Here is a 21,299-nt window from a genome sequence, read left to right as displayed (position 1 = left end):
CATTTATAGTTTATGTTTGTTTTTATTTATTTGTTTATTTATTTTGAGACACAGTTTCACTCTGTCGCCTAGGCTGAAGAGCAGTGGCACGATATTGGCTCGCTACAACCTCCACTCCCAGGTTCAAGCGATAATCATGCCTCAGTCTCCCAAGTAGCTGAGATTACAGGCACGTGCCACCACACCGGCTAATTTTTGTATTATTAATAGAGACAGGGTTTTGCCATGTTGGCCAAGCTGGTCTCAAACTCCTGACCTCAAGTGATCCAACCGCCTCAGCATCCCAAAGTGCTGGAATTACAGGTGTGAGCCACTGCGATTGGCCTAGAGTTTTGCTTTTTGGTTTTTTTTTAAGGAATATTTCAAAGTATTGTCTTCAAGTTAGTTCAGTTCACCAAGATTTTATTGACCTACTCCCTTGGAATACTAATTTTATGGTGAATAATCTTTGGTTTGCTTTGTAGGTATTAGGTTTTGAAACCTTGAAACTAGTATTAATATATTATTTGTAGTTATTGGAATGTCCCATAGATAATATGGTTTGGTAATTAAAGCAGAGAACCGAAAATCGAATTTCTCTACTCCCTAACCCCTCACCCTCATTTTCAGTACCAATCTAGGAAATATCAGAAATAATTTTATTTCTATATTGGTTTATTCAGCTGCAAATTGAACTAATAGTGCTTCAGAAGGGTGGTGTGAGACTTAATGAATATTACTAAAGCGTTTGTTTCTGTGCAAACGACTGTATTTGTTTTATTTTAAATATATATTTATATTTATTCGGGGCCCGGCATGATGGTTCATGCCTGTAATCCAACGCTTTGGGAGGCTGAGGCTGGTGGATCACTTGAGCTCAGGAGTTCGAGACCAACCTGGCCAACATGGTGAAACCCCATCTCTACTAAAAATACAAAAAAAAAAAAAATAGCCAGGCATGGTGATGAGGTCCTGCAGTCCTAGCTACTCGGGAGGCTGAGGCAGGAGAATCACTTGAACTTGGGAGATGGAGGTTGCAGTGAGTCGAGATCACGCCACTGCACTCCAGCCTGGGTGACAGAATGAGACTCCATCTCGAAAATAACTAAGTAAATCATAATAAATAAATATATTTATATTCCTTCAACTTTAAATGGCCAACTAAGAGCTGTATACACTTGTAAAGTATTTTAATGCAGTATGTATTATAATTTAATGCAGTAAATTATATATTTAATGTAGCATATTAAGTTTTATATATTTTAGGCAGTGTATTAAATTATACCTATTTAGTGCAGTATATATTATATATATTTAATGCTATATATAGCCAAATGGAGAAAAGCATCAATATAATTGTAGTGTTGATTTATTGGGTATCTCCTAAGGAAATTGTTTTCTCCAGTTAGAAAGTATTGCTTTTATCATTATATCATATGGATAATAATCTGTTGTAGTGCAAAACAGAAAAGTTGGAATAAAGTATGCTTATACCATGTCTTCTTAGTAATATATAATCTTGAAAATTATATATAATTTGAAATGGATATATTTTTTATATATATATTTTTCCTTTTTAATGATAGCCAAAGCTATGATATTGGGAAGATGGATAAGAAATCTACTAGGCCAGAAATGCAGGTAAGGATCATGTTAAATATTGTAGAAGTAGGTTGAATAACCTACTTTATGTTATTGTTATAAAATTATAATAGCATACTTCTCATTTATGAGTAGATTAGCTATTGGGCACACCATTGAACATCTCAGTGTATTTGTTTTTGTATATTTATCTGATAATATAATCTAACTCATAGGCATGTACCCATGAATTAATATATGTAGAGTGCTTTGAACAATGTTTGGATATGTAAATTTTAACTTTTATTTTCTGTATGTGTGTGTGTGTGTGTGTGTGTGTGTGTGTTTTGTCTTGCTCTGTTGCCCAGGCTGGAGTGCAGTGGTGGGATGGCTGCAACCTCTGCCTCCCAGCTTCAAGCGATTCTGATGCCTCAGCCTCCCAAGTAGCTGGGACTACAGGCATGCGCCACCACACCTGGTTAATTTTTATGTTTTTAGCAGAGACGGGGTTCTGCCATGTTGACCAGGCTGGTCTGGAACTCCTGACCTCAGGTGATTTGCCCACCTTGGCCTCTCAAAGTGCTGGGGTTACAGGCGTGAGCTACCGTGCCTGACCTAGTTTTAACTTTTCTTATTACATATTTTGAAGTTGCAGATTTTTCCCCAGCTACCCAGACAGAACGTGTTTGGATATGGAAATTAATATGTAATCAACAAAATGTGATTGTGTAAATAAATATGATGTAAAATTACTGTATTCTATAGCAAAATGGAATTTTTTGAATATCCATTTGATTCTTACTATTACAGCATATTAATCAAAATGTAACTGAATACCTTTTTAATGTAATTACCACTGTAATATATGGGGAATAAAAGAGAAGCATAAAATGTAGCTTCTGCCCTTAAGGAACTTATGATTAAAGGATAAAACTAGTACAAGTGAATACAATGAAATATTATCCTGGGTTAAAAAAGAAAGAAATCTGACACATGCTACAACATGGGTTAACTGTGAGGAGACTCTACTGAGTGAAACAAGCCAGTCACAAAAAGACAAATAATGTATGGTTCCACTTACATGAGGCACGTAGAGTAGTCAAATTCATAGAGACAGAAAGTAAAATGGTGGTTTTAGGTGGTAGGGAGAGGGGAGAATTGGGAACTACTGTTTAATGGGTATAGAGTTTCAGTTTTGCAAGGTAAGAGAGTTCTCGAGATTCATGCTTGTAGTGATTGCACAAGAGTGTGAATATACTTAATACTACTGAACTGTACACTTAAAAATGTTTAAGATGGTCATGGAGCCAGGTGTGGTGGTGTGCACCTGAAGTCACAGCTACTCAGGAGGCTAAGCCAGGAGGATTGCATGAAACCAGGAGTCTGAGGCTGCAGTGAGCTGTGATCATGCCTGTGAATAGCCACTGCATTCGGTCTGGGCAACGTAGTAAGGCTCCATCTCCAAAAAAAATTTTTTTTGAGACAGGGTCTTGTCACTTAGGCTGGAGGGCAGTGGTGTGATCAGCTCACTGTAACCTTCAAACTCCTGGGCTCAAGCAATCCTCCCTCCTCAGCCTACTGAGTAGCTGGGACTATAGGTGCACCCCACCACATCTGGCCAATTTTTAATTTTTTATAGAGACGGGGGTCTCATTTTGTTGCCTGGGCTGGTCTCAAACACCTGGCCTCAAGTGATCCTCCCACCTTGGCCTCCCAAGGTTCTAGGATTACAGGCATGAGCCACTGCACCTGGCCTAAAATTTTAAAAAAAGTTTAAGATGGTCAATTTTATGTTATGTGTATTTTACCAAATTAAAAATAAATTATTTATATAATTTATATAGATATAAATATATTTTTATATAGTGACATCTATATAGATATTAGATATATATCTATATGAATATATTTATATATAGTGACATTTATATAGATATAAATATATAACATTTATATATTTTTATATGTAGTGGCATTGTCACTTATTATATAGCAGTGAGACTCAATTAATTACAATAATTGCAATGATTTGGATGTTCTCACCTATAATATTGAATAAATGAAGCAAGATACAAAGTAGTACATACTGTATGATTCCATAAATGTAAATGCCAAGAACAGTCAAAATATATGGTGTTGGACATCAGAGAATTGGTTACCCCTATTTGAAATAGGGTCTTGAAAAGAAGCATGAGGTAGCTTGTTGCTGTTAATGTTCTGTTTCTTGATTTTTTTGTTGTTAACATACATGTGTTTACTTTGGGAAAATTCATATAGCATAGAATTCATAAGAGCATAGAGCTCTTGAGATTTTTATACTTTGCTGTATGTCTTTTATACTTCAATGAAGAAAAATGGAATTTAAAAAACACTACTACAAGTGAATCAATTTGGGAAGATAATGATAAACTTTGTGATATCGACCTGAAGTATGCAGAAGGGCACGTAGAAAAGGAGATTATCAAGATTAGCTAGGGTTGTTGAAGGAGCCTTTTGGTAGGAGACAGGCCTTGTTGGGGTCCACACAGTTAAAAGGGAGGAAGAAAATGACTCCAGGCAATGGATCTAGATGGGAGATGTCTAAGAAGGAAATAAGGATGGAAGATAGGGCACAAGCTTAATTCAAATGGAATATTCATATTGTAAGTTTGGTGAGGTAATACTATGCAGTAATTTTTTATTTCATGCCAGCAGTCATTTATTTGAGGTGTAATTTATATACAGTAAACTTCACAAGTCTCAAGTGTGCAGCTTGATGAGTTTTAATATATAGTCTTGTATATTACACCATACAGATCAAGATGCGGAAACTTCCAACACCCCCAAAAGTTCCCTTGGCCCCATTCTAGTTAATACCCACCTGTACTTCCAAGAACAAAAAAACACTATTCTGACTTCTACTACTATAGATTATTTTTGACTGTTATTCAGCGTTGTATAGATGGAATCATACAGTTGTCCTGTTTTATGTCTGGCTTTTTCTAAACATACATTGTGAGATTCGTTCATTTTGTTACGTCTTTTGGATGATTTGACACTTTTACTATTATGAAATAGCTATAGTATTTCTCAGAAATGCCATATTTACTCCATAAAAATCATTTGGGGGAGCTTACAAGTTCTTAGAGTTATTCCACGATAATAATGTGGTGGTAAGCTGATAAAATAAAATATTGCTCTGCCTCAGTTTCCTTATTTTAAACGTAGGGATGATAAAATACTTACGTTAAACACTGTTAAGAAAATAATTATATTAACATAATTATATTAAATTTAAATAAGCCAGGAATATAGCCATTACTGTAACATTCTTAGACAATATTTTATATGGGTAGCATAATGATGAGACATATTCCAAGACTGTGGTCACTTAAGGAAATGCTATTTCATAAAGATGACTTATGTTTGAGAAGATGCCTGTCACTGTGGGAGTGCTAGTCAGCTGTTGTATTGAAATTTAACCATCAGATATGTGCTTTTTTTCTATTTTTATTTTTTACAGGCTGAAGTTCTACAGCTACTAGCCACCAATTATTTGGATTGGGATGACACCAAATATTATGATAAGGCTCTCAATGCTGTAAACCTAGCAAACAAGGTATGAGGTTTTTATTTTTGAATACTAACTTAATGTATTTTTTGAAGTCTTGATCACATTTTGAAATCCAGTTTAGACATTTGCTTCAGCATTTACTCTCACAGATTGTTATAATCTCTTCTGTAGTATAGAAAGGAAAAAAGAAAATATTGCTATAATCTGAATGTTTGTGTCCCCGCAAATTCCTGTGTTGAAATCTTAACCCCCAAAGTGATGATAATAAGAGGTGGGGACTTTTTGGTGTAAAATGGACATAAAAATAAAAGAGGTGGGGACTTTGGGAGATGATAAAGTCGTTGGGCAAACCCCTCTTGAATGGTATTACTGCCCTTATAAAAGAGGTCCACAGGAGCTTGTTCACCCCTCTTATCATGTGAGGACATGAGAAGGCACTATCTTTGAGTAAGCAGGCCCTCACCAGACACCGAATCTGCGAGCACCTTGATGTTGGAGTTCCCAGCCTTCAGAACTGTGAGAAATCAATATCTGTTGTTTGTAAACATCTAGTTTACGGTATTTTGTTATAGCAGCATGAACAGTCTAAAACAAATATACTTCTTTGAACACCAGAGATTTTTGAGAAAATTTTCTGTGAAACAGAAAGGGATCTCTCTACTGTGAGTTTTTAGGATGAAGAAGTAAATGATAAAATAGGCAGAATAATGGGATTTAATTTTAAAAACAACTCCAGTGGTTCACTTTCAGCTCATGTTCACACATACATAAAAACATGAATACAAAGCGGGCGTGGTGGCACATCCCTGTATTTCCAGTTGCTCAGGAGGCCGATGTGGGAGACTTGCTTGAGGCTGGGAGTTCAAGGCTGCAGTGCACTACGACTGCACCTATGAATAGTCACTGCACTTCAGCCTGGGCAACATAATAGCAAGACCCCATCTCTAAAACAAGCAAAACAAAATGTATATATATCTACACTCCTGGACAAGGAACACTGAAAGGCTGGTGACCCTTTAAAAATAGATTCAGGCTAGGTGCGGTGGCTAACGCTTGTAATGCCAGCACTTTGGGAGGCTGAGGCAGGCAGATCACAAGGTCAAGAGATCGAAACCATCCTGGTCAACATGGTGAAACTCCGTCTTTACTAAAAATACAAAAATTAGCTGGGCATGGTGGTGTCCACCTGTAATCCTAGCTACTCGGGAGGCTGAGGCAGGAGAATCACTTGAACCCAGGAGGCAGAGGTTTCAGTGAGCTGAGATCATGCCACTACTGCATTCCAGTCTGGCGACAGAGCAAGACTCCATCTCAAAAAATAAATAAATAAAATAAAATAAGAGAGATTCAATTAGGATCAATGTGTTTTACTTAATAAGGCAATTAAATATACTGATACACTTTAGAGAGGTTTTTTCAACAGAGTGGAAGCATGAAAATGAATAGCTCGATCAACCAGAATATTAAATTTCTCAAACAGAGCATTTACTTGAACTATATTTTCTTGAAATTTGTGTCATGTGGATGGGGTTATTTAACACTGAAAAACTTGTTCAACATTAAAATTTTTAAAATTAACTTAGAAATATTAATAGACAGAAACAATTTCTTTTTTAAAATTTTGCTTTAAGTTCTAGGACACATATGCAGAATGTGCAGGTTTGTTACATAGGTATACATGTGCCATGGTGGTTTGCTGCACCTGTCAACCCATCACCTAGGTTTTAAGCCCTTGCCTGCATTAGGTATTTGTCCTAACGCTCTCCCTCCCCTTGCCCCCCACCCCCTGACAGGCCCTGGTGTGTGATGTTCCCCTCCCTGTGTCCATGTGTTCTCATTGTTCTACTCCCACTTATGAGTGAGAACATGTGGTGTTTGGTTTTCTGTTCCTGTGTTAGTTTGCTGAGAATGATGGTTTCCAGCTTCATCCATGTCCCTGCAAAGGACATGAACTCATCCTTTTTAATGGCTGCATAGTATTCCATGGTGTATATGTGCCACATTTTCTTTGTCCATTCTATCATTGATTGGCATTTGGGTTGATTGCAAGTCTTTCCTATTGTGAGTAGTGCTGCAATAAATATACGTGTACCTGTGTCTTTATAGCAGAATGATTTATAATCCTTTGAGTATATACCCAGTAATGAGATTGCTAGGTCAAATGGTATTTCTGGTTCTAGATCCTTTAGGAATCGCCACACTGTCTTTCACAATGGTTGAATTAATTTACACTCCCACCAAAAGTGTAAAAGCGTTCCTGTTTCTCCACAACCTCACGAGCATCTGTTGTTTCCTGACTTTTTAATAATTGTTCTTCTAACTGGCGTGAGATGATATCTCATTGTGGTTTTGATTTGCATTTCTCTAATGACCAGTGGTGATGAGCTTTATTTCATGTGTTTGTTGGCCGCATAAATGTCTTCTTTTGAGAAGTGTCTGTTTATATTCTTCACCCACTTTTTGATGGGGTTGTTTGTTTTTTTCTTATAAATTTGTTTAAGTTCCTTGTAGATTCTGGATATTAGACTTTTGTCAGATGGGTAGATTGTAAAAATTTTCTCCCATTCTGTAGGTTTCCTGTTCACTCTGATGATAGTTTCTTTTGCTGTGCAGAAGCTCTTTTGTTTAATTAGATCCCATTTGTCAATTTTGGCTTTTGTTGGAATTGCTTTTGGTGTTTTAGTCATGAAGTCTTTGCCCATGCCTATGTCCTGAATAGTATTGCCTAGGTTTCTTTTAGGGTTTTTATGGTTTTGGTTTTACACTTAAGTCTTTAGTCCATTTTGAGTTAATGTTTATATAAAGTGTAAGGAAGGGGTCCAGTTTCTTTTTTCTGCATATCAGCCATACTATTTTTCGTAGCAACAGTATCATTTGAAATTCCCATCTACAGTGCACAAGGGTTGCAATTTCTTCACATCCTCATCAGCATTTGTTATCTTCTACTTTTAAACAGTAGATATAATTATGAGTGTTAGGTTCACCTTTGTTTTTTGAATGATATTTTTTCCAGGTGCAGAATTTGAACCAGACAGCTTTTTTTGAGTATTTTAAATATTTCACTCCACTGTATTCTCATTCTGTTGTTTCTGTAGAGAAACATGGTGCCATTCTTATGTTTGTTCTTCTTTATATAGCGTTTCTTCTTTTCTGGATAAGTTTTGGATTTTTTATCATTGGTTTTGAGCAACTTGATGTTATGCTTTTAAGTAATTTTATTTATGTTTTTCATGCTTTTGGATGTCTAGGAGCATAATTTTCATTGTGTTTGAAAAGTTCCAGTATTTCTTTAATTTTTTTTTTCTGCTTTCCCCCAAATACTCTAATTAACTATATATTAGGCTGCCTGAAGTTGTGCCACAGTTTACTTACACTCTTTTCACTTAAATCATAATTTGTTGTTTTTGTTTCATTTTAAACTGTTTTGTATTGCTATGACTTTTAAGTTCATTAATCTTTCTTCTGCAATGTCTAATCATCTGTTAATCTCATCTCATATACTTTTCATTTCAGACTTTGTAGTTTTTATCTCTATAAGTTTGATTTGGTTTATTTTTATATCTTCCAAGTCTCTAGTTAAATTTTCGAGCATATGAAATATAGTTACACTTACTCTTTTAACATCTTTCTTTGCTAATTCTAATATCTATGTCACTTCTAGATTAGTTTCCGTCTATTATCTCCCCATTATTGATTGTTTTTGCCTGTCTCTGTCTTTCACTGGGTGCCAACTATTTTACATCTTTGGCTGCTGGATATTTTTGTAATACTATAAATCTTGTTAAGCTTTATCATGGGAAACAGGCAAGTTATTTGGAAATGATTTGATCCCGCTGTTCATGTGAACTTCTGACTCTTGCTTAGTATGAAATATTTGCTTCTTTGTTTTGTAATTTTGGATATGTTAATTTATGTTCAGTGAGTGTTAAGCTTTTAGAATCCTATTCAACCTGGATTGAGAGCATGGCCCTATAGAGAAACTTTTTATTGACATCAGCCAGATGTAGAAGAGTTACCACTTTTTTGGTTATTTTTATTTTACTTTATCAGGTTGGAGGATTTTGGACCACATGAGTAATGTAAATTTGAACTCCATATCTACATGAAGGCAGAGCCCATTAAAAAATTCTCCAGACCAAAAACTTACCCACACAAACATTTATTTTTATTTTTTATTATTATCATTGTTATTATTATTATTTGCCTCACTCAGAACTTAGCTAGAAGACAAGCTTCCTATGCCATTAGATAAAAGAAAAAAACTCAGGAAACTTACCACCTCCATGTGGTTCACTTCTCCGAGTTTTGTTGCCTCACTACAATCTTTCTGTTTTTGTTTACTTTTAAGAGTCCTCAGGTTGTTGCTTTTTATATCTTGTTCAGATTTCTTAGTTGTAATTAGTAGAAGGTATAGGCTATAGTTGTCCTGCTTCATCTCTGCTGGAACTGACTCTGATAGTAAATTTTTAAAGGGGAAATTAAAATTTGGGATGCCTATGTTGTTTCACAAAATTACCTTTGAAAATGTATTAGTGCAATGAAATAAATATAAAAGGCATAGGTGCTTAGACACTACACCAAAAGCACAAGCAAAAAAGAACAATTCGGTAAAATTAAGTCTCATTAAAATTAAATTTTTTGCTTCAAAGGAAACCATCAAGAAAATGAAGACACAATCCATAGGATCCTCCCAACAGAATGGGAGAACATATTTGCAAATCATATATCTGTTAAGTGTCTATCCATAATATAAAAAAGAACTCTTACTATTCAATAAGAACACAAACAACCCAATTGGAAATGGGCAAAAGAGGCAAAGGAGCTCAATAGACATTTCCCCAAATAATTTGTACCAGTGGCCAATAAGTACACAAAAAGATACTCAACATCATTAGTTATCAGGGAATGCAAATTAAAAGCACAATGAGAAACCGCTTTACATCCACTAGTATGGCCCTCCGACTTGTTTTTATTTCAGAATTGTTTTGGCTCTTCTGAATCTGTTACATTTTCATATTTTGGAATCAGCTTGTTGATTTCCGCAAAGACAGCTGGGAATTTAATAGGGATTTTGTTTAATCTGCAGATCAATTTGGGGATTATTGCTATCTTAACAAAATTAAGTTTTCAAATCCAGGAACACTTATTCATTGTGTTGTAGTTTTCAGTAAGTTAGTTTTATTCTTCTTTTGTTAAATTTATTGCTTCTTTATGCTTTTATAAATGGAATTATTTTCTTGACTTTTGGATTGTTCATTGCTAGTATATTGAAATGCCATTAATTGAAAAAATACTGATGTTATATCCTACAATCTTCCTGTACTTGTTCTTTTAGCTTTAATAGTTTTTTTAATGGATTCCTTAGGATTTTCTGTATACAAGATCATATTTTCCGGTCAGATGCGGTGGTTCACACTTGTAATCCCAGTACTTTGGGAGGCCGAGGAGGGTGGATCACTTGAGGTCAGGAGTTCGAGACCAACCCTGCCAATATGGTGAAACCCCATCTCTACTAAAAATACAAAATTAACCGGGCATGGTTGTGCATGCCTATAATCCTAGCTACTCGGGAGACTGAGGCAGGAGAATCACTTGAATCCAGAAGGGAGAGGTTGCAGTGAACCAAGATTGTGCCATTGCACTCCAGCCTGGGCAACAAGAGGGAAACTCCATCTCAAAAAAAAAAAAAAAAAAATCCTATTTTTTGTAAATCAAGATAGCTTTACTTCTTGCTTTCCAATCTGCATGCCTTTTGTCTCTTTTTCTTTTCTAATTTTTCTAGCAAAAACATTCATTACTATGTTACATAGAATTGGCAAGAGCAGTATCTTTTCCTAATCTTAGAAAGAGAGCTTTCAGTATTTTGCCATTAAGTATGGTGTTAGCTGTGGGTTTAGTATAGATGCCCTTTGTCAGTTGAGGAAGCTCCCTTCATTCCTAGTTTTTCGAGAATTGTACAACCACTTTGAAAAACAGTTTGACGTTACTTGATAAAATAGAATTTGATCATACTGGACCACCCAGCAACTTCACTCCTAGGTATATACTTTAGAGAAGCGCTAGCATTTGTGTGCAAGGAGAGGTATACAGAATGCTGATTCCAGGATTGTTCATAATAGCAATTGCTTTGGGAACGGCTTAAATGTCCACAGTAGAATGTGCAAATAAATTGTGATTTATTCATATAACAGAATACTATACAATAGTTGTTCTTAAACTTTAGCTTGTGTAAATATTACCTAGAATGTCTGTTAAACACAGTTTGCTCATTTATTACCGTACTAAACAGATAATAGAATTCATGTTGAATTGGAAACTTTCCATAACGCAAATCAGTAATAATTATTTTACACATTTTCCTACACACACGCACACACACAATTTGCTAGGCAATACTCCCAGCGTTTCTCATTTAGTAGGTTTTGGATGGGGCTTGCATTTCTAACAAGTTCCCAGATGGTGCTGATTCAAGGACCACCCTTTGAGAACCACGCTATATAGTAATGAAAAAAATAAGTTCACGTATCAACATGGATGAATCTGAAAAAACATGATTTGAATGAGAGAAGTCACAGAAGAACTTAGATACTTTATATTCTGTTTAAGTGAAGTTCAAATGTAGGCATAGCTAAATAATTGTGTTGGCTAGCTTGAGCTGTTATAACAAAATACTATAAACTGTGTGGCTTAAACAACAGAAGTTTATATCTCACAATTCTAGGGACTGAGATGTCCAAGATCAAAATACCAGACTTTTCGGTTCCTGGTGAGGGCCTTCTTCCTGGTTTGAAGATGGCCACATTCTTTCTATATCTTCACTTGGCAGAGAGAGAGAGAGAGAGAGAGAGAGATGAGAGATGGTCATCTCTCATCTCTCTCATGTCTTTTCTTATAAGGGCACTTATCCCATTCATGAGGGCTCAGCCCTCATGACCAAATTACCTCCCAAAGCCCCCACCTCAAAATACCATCACATTGGGGTTTAGAGATTCAATATACGAATTTTAGAAAGACACAAACATTCAGTCCATAGCAACTATATATTGTGTATATATAAAGAAAAGCAAGGAAATCACTGCATAAAATTCAAGGTGATGTTTACCTCTGTGAAGTGAGGAGGATGCATATGGGTAAGGATACATTTGAGGCTTCTTATGTGGCAATAATCTGTTTCTTACCTTGGTAGTGAGGACACGGGTGTTTGTTTTATTATTATTCTGTAAACTTTACATATACATTACACATACATATGTTTTATATACTCGTGTGTGTATGTGTTTGTGTGTGATACACTTCACACTAGAAATGAATAACATTATCTTGAGAGCTTGCAAAATATTCAGATAGTGTAGTAATGCCTGCCATGATAGAGCTTCAAGGGAAGCAGCATATTATAATGGAAAGATTATGTCTTTTAGAGTCAGAGAGATCTGATTTCAAATTTCTGCTCTACTACTTACCAATTGTGTGACCATGGGTAAGTTACTTAACTTTATTTGGGCCTGCAAAACAAGATTCAAAATACTTATCTTGTATGTTTGTTGTACCTGGAGCCTGTTTCTCAGTAACTGATGATAAGAAAAAATTAGCAAACAAAAATCTAAGGAAGGGGCCGGGCATGGTAGTTCATGCCTATAATCCCAGCACAATGGGAAGCTGAGACAGGAGGATTGCTTGAGCCCAGGAGTTCGAGACCAGCCTGGGCAACAAAGTGAGACCCGCTCCCCCCCAATCTCTACAAAAGAAAATTTTTTTTTTAATTGCTGGCATGGGTGGTGCATGCCTGTGGTCCCAGCTACATTGGAGGCTGAGGCAGGAGGACCACTTGAGCCCAGGAAGTGGAGGCTGCAGTGAGCCATGTTTGTACCACTGCACTCCAGCCTGGGAGACAGAGTGAGACTCTGTCTCAGAAAAATAAAAAAACCTGCTAGGCCTCGTGGCTCACGCCTGTAATCCCAGCACTTTGGGAGGCTGAGGCAGGTGCATCACTTGAGGTCAGGAGTTCGAGACCAGTCTGGCCAACATGGTGAAGCCCCATCTCTACTAAAAATACAAAAACTAGCCAGATGTGTTAGAAGGCGCCTGTAATCCCAGCTACTCGGGAGACTGAGGCAGGAGAATTGCTTGAACATGGGAGATGGAGGTTGCAGTGAGCCGAGATTGTGCCACTACACTCCAGCCTGGGCAATAGAGTGAGACTCCATCATAAACAAACAAGCAAACAAACAAATAAACCTATGAAGATTGAAAAATAATGGTGAGAAAAGTTACAGAGAAGACAAGGATTTTGATAGTAGGGAGAAAGCTGATAGATTTAGCAGGCAATCTTCATGACTTCTGAAAGTGTATTTTAAGAGACAATAAAGATGGACAATATACGGTGCAAATGTTTATAGAAGTGAAGACCCGATGATAATAGAAGCAAAATGCCCATTTTCTGGAGTTGTTTGGTAACGAAATCAGTGAAAATCATATCTGGAATTCTTTGGTTTAAAAAAAAAGAAACAAACCAGAATGTTAAACTTGTGTGAGAATAGCAGACTCAAGGAAAACAGATGTTGCCAAGATCTGGAAGACCTCTATGTCTCTGAAGATAAAAGGGAATTGAACCCCATACATACTTCAACAAACCTGTAGGAAAGATGGTAATGCAATAAATCAAAATTGGCAACTTCAGTTTATTCTTTGTACTAGTGTCACCTATATTTGCAAGCCCTTTTAATATCAGTGTTTGCTTTCTCCAACTTTCTATTTTTAAGGCATCTCACACATGAATACCTGTAATTATGTGCAGAGTGTGGAGCTAATGAGTACAGTGTTCATGTAGAGGTTAATTGGCTTTGTAGAGAGAAAAGTTCTGTTCTATGGGCCTAGACTGTACTTTTAGTCTTAGAAAGTTGTTTAAAGATGTACCCTGTAAGGCAAAAGTGGAACCGGGGAGATCACAGATGGCTTAGGGCCAACTAACAGTGATTTAGAAACATCATTCATAGTACGTTGTTATTAATGGTGAACACGACAGGCATATCTTATAGAAAAGACAATACGTTTTCTATTTTATTCTGCCATTGTTTGTAAAGGACCTTAGTTGTTAAAATCTCAAAAGAAAATAAAACTAGCTGGTTTGTGGTTTTGCTTACAAACAATATGGCCTGAGATTCGTACAGGTTAAGTGTTAATCTTGTCATTAAATGTTTGTCACTCATTGGAAATACTTACATGTTCTTTTCCATATATTATTTCATTTAGATTGAATAAAATATTGGGAAATATCCTCAGGGATAGAACGAATGCTATGATATAATCTTATGTAATTTCGATTTCCTTTGATTATGAGTTATCCCAAGATGGTTGAATAAAGCAGGCAATTACTTGAAAATTGTCTTTTACATTCCACAATTTTAATATCATTGTGATTTCCTTGTTTAAAATAGGAACATTTAAATTCTACTGGGCTTTTCTTAAAAATGAAAATCCTCTTGAAAGGCGAAACACCTAATGAAGAACTCCTTGAAGGTATGATCTCTATATGTGAAGAGCACACCATTTTGAAACATCACTACAATTTGTTAAAGATGAGATCTTTTGTAGTATATTAACAATAGGTGTAATTGATGGTGGCTGAGAAGGAAAATGATCACCCAGGAAAGGGAAAATATTGTCACCCAGGAAGAAAGAGAGAAAGAAGAAAAAATAGTAGCAAATTTAAAACATGTTTTTTTTTTAAGCTGAATAAAAGCAATCAGTTTTCAGTCCAGCAGAGAACTGTAGCTACCCAGCCTTTCTGAAGTTGTCTACCACCATGAAGAAAGATTACTTCTTAATGGGAAAAGCCTTTGTAATTCTGTGATTTTTATAATTACTTGTTTATAAACATTACTATTTATTTTTCATAACTCTCCAAGGACCAGAATGTACGCTGCACAAGAGTGGGTCATTGGGCAAGTCACTTAACTTTGCTTTGTTTCTTCATTTAGCAAAAGAGATGTTATTATTATCTACCTCATCATGTTGTTTTGAGAATCTTATGAGAAAATGCGTATAAAGCATTTAACACCATACTGGTGCATAGTGTGTAATATATGTTACCTATTACTGTAGTTATTATATTATTACTGTTGTTACTACTATATGGATGCATTACACGAAGCAAAACTATGCACACTAGCCCTTAACAGTTCAATTTCGTTTAGTCATAAAAACTATTTACTCTAATTCTTTTAATGTTGTACATGCTTTTTAGTAATCTTAGGAGCTGCATTATTTGTACTATACAAAATTATATGTTAGTATAGTTACTGATAATCCAATAAATAATAACAATTTGTTATAGTTAGAACTATAATTCAATTTGGCAGTAGCCCTAAATTTAGTACTACTGAATCTTTCATTGGCCTCTGGAATTTTAGCCAATCACTTAAGAGACCTCAGAAGCTCAAATGTATTGGGGATTCTGCATCTCTAGGCAACAGTACCACTTCAGCATACACAGGTTGAAAAATGTTAGAAACCAGGAAGACAACTCTACTTTTTGCATTGGGGGAATAAACAAACCAGCTAACCAACTAAAAGAATACACTTACTCAAACTAAGACAACACAGGAAGACCAGAGAGATTATTGGAGTCACCAAGTTGAAGTAGATTAGTTGAGATGATAATTCCTCATGACAGTGTTTATCCAAATGTAGGTAAGAAGCAGAGTTTAAAATGAAATTGTTCTTTATTCACAGATTGTTTTTACTTAACTCAATCTAGATACTCCTGAAGTTGTAATGTCAGTCATTGTTTGATTACAGATTAGGAGGCTAACCCAAACCCAAGTTTTTTTATATTTAAAAATACTAGATTTTTACTGTGTTGCATTGAAAGAATATATGAAACTTGCATTTTTATATTCTGTTTGTTGCTTTGCTGGTGAAAATACTTTACTCTTAAAATGGTCAGCCTAACTGCTGGCATTATTTCACTGATTTTTTGTAGTAGAAAGACTAAAATTTAAAAATAAACATTTTTCATCATGAAAAGATAGCACATAATAATTTAAGACATTTTTGGAAAACACTAAAAATTCTCATGGTCCTACCATCCACTAGAAGCTCCTTGACAGTAGGAATTTTTGTTGTGTTTTATCCACTGCTGGGTTCTCAGCACAAAGCACAATGCCTGGTACAGATAATATGCTCATTAAATATTTGTCAAATAAATAGAATCTAAACACAATCACTTTTAGAAATTGATCACTTATTTTCAGTATTTTTTCTCTTAGTTTATTTTGCTTTTATTACAGAATTATAACCATATAGTACATAAAACTTTGCTTTCTAATTTTTCACTTACTGATCTTATACATTTTCATATTAGTGTATATTCATTTCTTTCCATGTTATTTCACACTCAGCAGTTTTAATGGTTGCACAATAGTTTATTGCTACCCTGTAATAGATATACAGTGTATACTTCTTTTCTATTATTATCATAATCTACACTGCTTTTAATATTTTTGTTCATAAATTTTCCCCATATTTATTCCAGGTGACTTTTCAGAAGCACAATTCCTCTAAGGAATAATAATAGCAGCTGCCATTTATTAAATGCTTACTAAGTGCTGAGTTGTTTGCTATATAATTTCCATACATTATCTCAGTTAATCCTCTCAACAACCCTGAGAAATTGGTGGTATATTCTCCATTTTACAGGTGACAAAACTAAGAGCTTAACTTGCCTATGGCTATGCAAGTAGCAAGTGGTTTCACATTTAGATCTGTTTGACTTCAGATACCAAACTCTCTACCCCAGTGTTCTTAGCATATAGTATTGCCAAGTTGCTTTTCGAAAGGATTGCACCAGATTACTTTGCTATCTGTGCAAGAGTGCCTGTATCATGACACTCTCCAGCACTGGATGTTAATACTTTAAAAGAAGATTTTGATAAATTGTTAGGCAAAACATGGTATATGGCAAACATTTAGTAAGTAGATTTTGAATAGAGGAAAATTACTGAAAACAGCTAAGCTTCCTCAAAATGAAACTGATAATAATTATTTCATTTTTTCATCTTGTTAGCTGTCATGGAAATACTACATCTTGACATGCCCTTAGACTTCTGTCTGAACATTGCTAAACTGCTGATGGATCATGAAAGGTACAGTATTGATTTCCCTTTCTCTAAAGACTGACAGTTTTTGGCTAGGCACCGGTGGCTCACACCTAGACTCCCAGCACTTGGAGAGGCTGAGGCAGGAGGATCTGAGCCCAGGAGCTTGAGACCAACCTTGGCAACATAGCAAGATCCCATCTCTACAAAATATTTTTTAAAAAATTAGCCAGCATGGTGGCATGTGCCTGTAGTCATAGCTACTTGGGAGGCTGAGGTGGGAGGATCACTTGAGCCCAGCAGTTCAAGGTTACAGTGAACTATGATCGTGCCACTGCATTCCAGCATGGGCAACAGAGCAGGACTCTCTCAAAAATAATTTTAAAAATTTAGTCCCTCCTTCGTGCTAGCCACGTATCAAATCCAAATAGCCGCATGTAGCTAATGGCTGCCCTATTGGACATTACAGATTTAAAAAATTTCTATTATCACAGGGAAGTTATATTAGGCAGCACTGGTTTAGATCCTCTATATCTTTTAATACAGACAACGTTCAAAATAGCTCTTTTCTGGCAGCTACATCATGTGGTTAATTTCCTGGACTCATGAAACTATATCTTTACAATGTCAGTTGCTCTTAATGCCTCATATCCTCGACTTTTATGGTGAAATACCCATTAACCATGCTTTACAAACTATTAAATTTCAGCCTGATTGCTAGTTGTTCTGATCTTTGTGAATTTCAATTTTATCATGCAATGTATTAACTATTCCTCCCAGTTTGTGTCATCTTCAAATTTGGTATTGCCACCTGTCTTCATCTAATTCAGGGGTCTACAAACTTTTCTTACAGGGTAAGATATAAGTATAAACTTTGGGCTTGTGGGCCACACAGTCTCTGTCACAACTAGTCAACTCTGCCGTCCTAGTGCAAAAGTAGCCATAGACTAATCGTAAACAAATGTGTGTGGCTTTATTCCAGTAAAACTTTATTCATAAAAACAAGCAGAGCAGCTGGACTGCAAGCCATAGTTGTCTAACTCCAGATAGTTTGATAAACAGGGCAAAACTGAGGCTAGAACCTTAGTGGCAGTATGGATTAATCTCCAGGTTAACATCAATCCATTAATCGATACTTTTTAGTGTACAATCGTTGAACCTGTTATAAATCCACCTAATTATACAGCCAGATGACCTAATTTCCTTCATCTTGTTCACAAAAATTTCATGGAACTTAATTTTTACTTTTTAAAGTTTTGGTTGTTTTTACCCTTCCTCCTTCCAAAAAGAATTTGAAACTTCTTCTATTCAAAGCTCTGAAAATTGAAATAGAAAATCAAAACCCTGAAAAGGAGGAAGCAAACATGCAAAACTCAATGGCTAGTATAGTTGCCATGGTAAAGCATTCAATTTAATGGTAACTTTCTTGCAGCCAGGGAAAGGGGGCTATGTGATATTTTATACAATTTTCATTATTAAATAACAAAAGCTAACATTTACTGATACTTGCTTTGTACCAGGCACTATTCTAAATTCTTTACATTATAAATTATGAAATACCTCTAAGGTAATTTGATTAACTCAATTTTGCAGGTGAGAAAAATGAGGGTTAGATAGAAAAAGTAATTTGCCCACAATTGCATAGCTAGGAAGGAGCAGAGCGGAATGTAAACATGTTTGCAGAGCTCACACTTTTTACTACTGTAGTAGAAGGAATACATTCAATACTACATTCCAAAGCTAGAAAAATCACTAGAAAAAGTTTACAAAGTGGTGGACTATGGGCTGGGTGTGGCGAGAGATGTGTCGCATACAGTTGAATTAGTTGCCAACATTTAACATTCAGGAAATTTCACATAAAAATTCGGTTTTCTTAATATATATATATATGGTTTTCTGATTTCTCTTGAAAAAGTTGAAAAATCTGGAAACAATTGGCCGGTATTTCCACTAAGCAACGATCAGTTGGAGCTAAGTAGCAGTTGCCACCTTTATACATAGGGCGTGTGTTCTCCAGTTTGTCGCAGTCCCCAGAATTCCTTATTTTTTCCCATATGTTGTACATCAAGTTGCCATTTATCTTTTTTTGTATGTTATTATTATAGCAGATATAAGAGGAAAATAAAATATGGCACCCACATCTCTATCCAAAGTAGAATGAAAGCTAGACTGAGAAGATGTTGCAAGAAAATGGAAAGAATAAATTCCTTTCTGATAGAAGTAAAAAAGATTCTGTGTTTAATATGCAAAGTGTGTTTGCATCAATGAATACAACCTAAGAGCCCATTATAAAGCAAAATATAGTACAAACTACAACCAGTACCTAGAAAATCTGTGTAATGAAAAATAATTCAAAAAGAGGACTGAAATTTCAACTGGGTTTATTTTGGAAAGTGAATAAAATAAGCAATCCTGTTGTAAAATGCAGTTATGTAGTTATATATTAAAGGAAAAGATTGCCCAGGCATTAGCTCTTTTACAGATGACAGCTTTACAAAAAAGTGTCTACTGAGTCACACAATGTATTCTTAAGTTTCAAATCCAAATCTAACCAGAAATGCTGTTGTTTGGCACATTGAAGATACAGCTGAGAATTTATTGGACAAGTTACTCAAGGAGGGTAATTTATTTTTGGTGTTTTCTGTTCATAGACATAAATAATAGTGCCCAGTAAAGCATATTTATTTGTGGTGTCAGTGAGAATTTTGATATGATAGAACTTTTGAACGTGGTGCCTGTGATTTAGTTTAATGTAGACTGGTCAAAATAACTTGTGTGACTACAGAAGCTATTTCTGCAATGGTTAACATAAGACTTGATATGATACTTAAATCCAAGGTGGCAGTGTTTTTAAACATAAAAACTTCAGTGTATTAATTGTATGTATTCACCAGGAAACATTGTCCTAAAAAGATAGAAAATGAAGCATGTATATAGTAACAATATATGTATACCAGATATTCTTCTGTGGCTTCAACCGAGATTATTGCTTTTTTTGGATGGTTTGGATGCACAATACAGTAGTTGCATCTGCTTCTTGTAGATTAGGGGGCTTAGTTGTATGTGGTGTTGTCACAGGTTGGGTTACCCTGGAAGCAAATTTTGAGAGGGAGGTTAACGTGAAGATAATTTATTAAAGTGTTCTTTCAGGATCAACACCTGTGAGGGGAAGGGACTGCAGCTGGATTAATGGGAGAAGTTGGCCTAAGTATAGTCAGAAGGCCTCAGCCTTACTTATGGGAGCTCTGAAGCTGCGATAGTCCCTCCGAATTGTCCTCAGCTAAGGTCAGAGGGACGGTCCTTATAGCCCAATGTTGACTAGTCTCTGTATGCCAGTTACCCTGGGAAAGGAGAATGATGTTGGGTGTGGCAGCTTTTTTCAGTCTAGCAAATTCCTAAAGAACAACTGGGGAATAAATACTTCAGTTCTGAAGAGGAGTTTTGGGGGATGTAGTGCAGCATTTATGTCAGATGCTGAAGATATATTTTTTGAACTGTTGAAAGAATTCAACTTGTGCATATCATCCAAGAGAAAATCCCTGACTCAGTTCAATGATTGACCTTTTTGGTGAATATGATAATCCATATAAACACTCTGAATCTTTCTCTGCAAAAGTGCTCATAAGTAGTTACACAGATGTAAAATTTAATTCACGTGGTCTTAGTGAAGTCATTTTTTGGGGAAATACTGTTGGCAAGGAATAATCTGGCTGGCTTTTCTGTGCTGAAATTGGTGTCCAGAGATGGAAGTGATTGCTTAAAATACATATTCACAACTGTAGGTTTAAAGAATGAATTCCAAAAAGGAAGTTTTCTGATTTCCAACATTATGGTAATGAAAAATATTGCCTATTTTGTCTTTTTCAATAATTTTACTAATGTCAATAAAGAACTACAAATTGAAGAAATTGAACTGCATTGTAGTGTGGTACTGAATCCTAATTAGACAACTTTGGAATATCAGTATATAGTAGACATTTGCTGCTTTTGGCCATCCATCGTTTTATTCATTCCACTTTCCTCTTGATACAGTACCCAAATTTCCACTTAAGTATCTGCTTCTCCCTATCAGCCCATGTGGACATTGACAT

At 35.6% G+C, this 21,299-nt stretch overlaps 1 protein-coding gene across 1 annotated transcript in view; it reads left to right on the top strand.

Moving 5' to 3' along the window:
• The window catches only part of TEX11 (testis expressed 11), a 320,825-nt gene that overhangs the window by 118,132 nt on the left and 181,394 nt on the right, over nucleotides 1-21,299 (top strand). The window contains 4 exon segments of the mRNA XM_033200830.1: nucleotides 1,566-1,620; nucleotides 5,063-5,158; nucleotides 14,548-14,629; nucleotides 17,178-17,256. Coding sequence (XP_033056721.1) covers nucleotides 1,566-1,620; nucleotides 5,063-5,158; nucleotides 14,548-14,629; nucleotides 17,178-17,256 — 312 coding nt within the window.

This window comes from Trachypithecus francoisi, unplaced genomic scaffold (genome assembly GCF_009764315.1).
Source record: "Trachypithecus francoisi isolate TF-2019V2 unplaced genomic scaffold, Tfra_2.0 Lachesis_group6, whole genome shotgun sequence".
Classification (NCBI taxonomy): Eukaryota; Metazoa; Chordata; class Mammalia; order Primates; family Cercopithecidae; genus Trachypithecus; species Trachypithecus francoisi.
The sequence above is the reverse complement of the archived record's forward strand: the minus strand, read 5'-3'. Positions and strand labels throughout refer to the sequence as shown.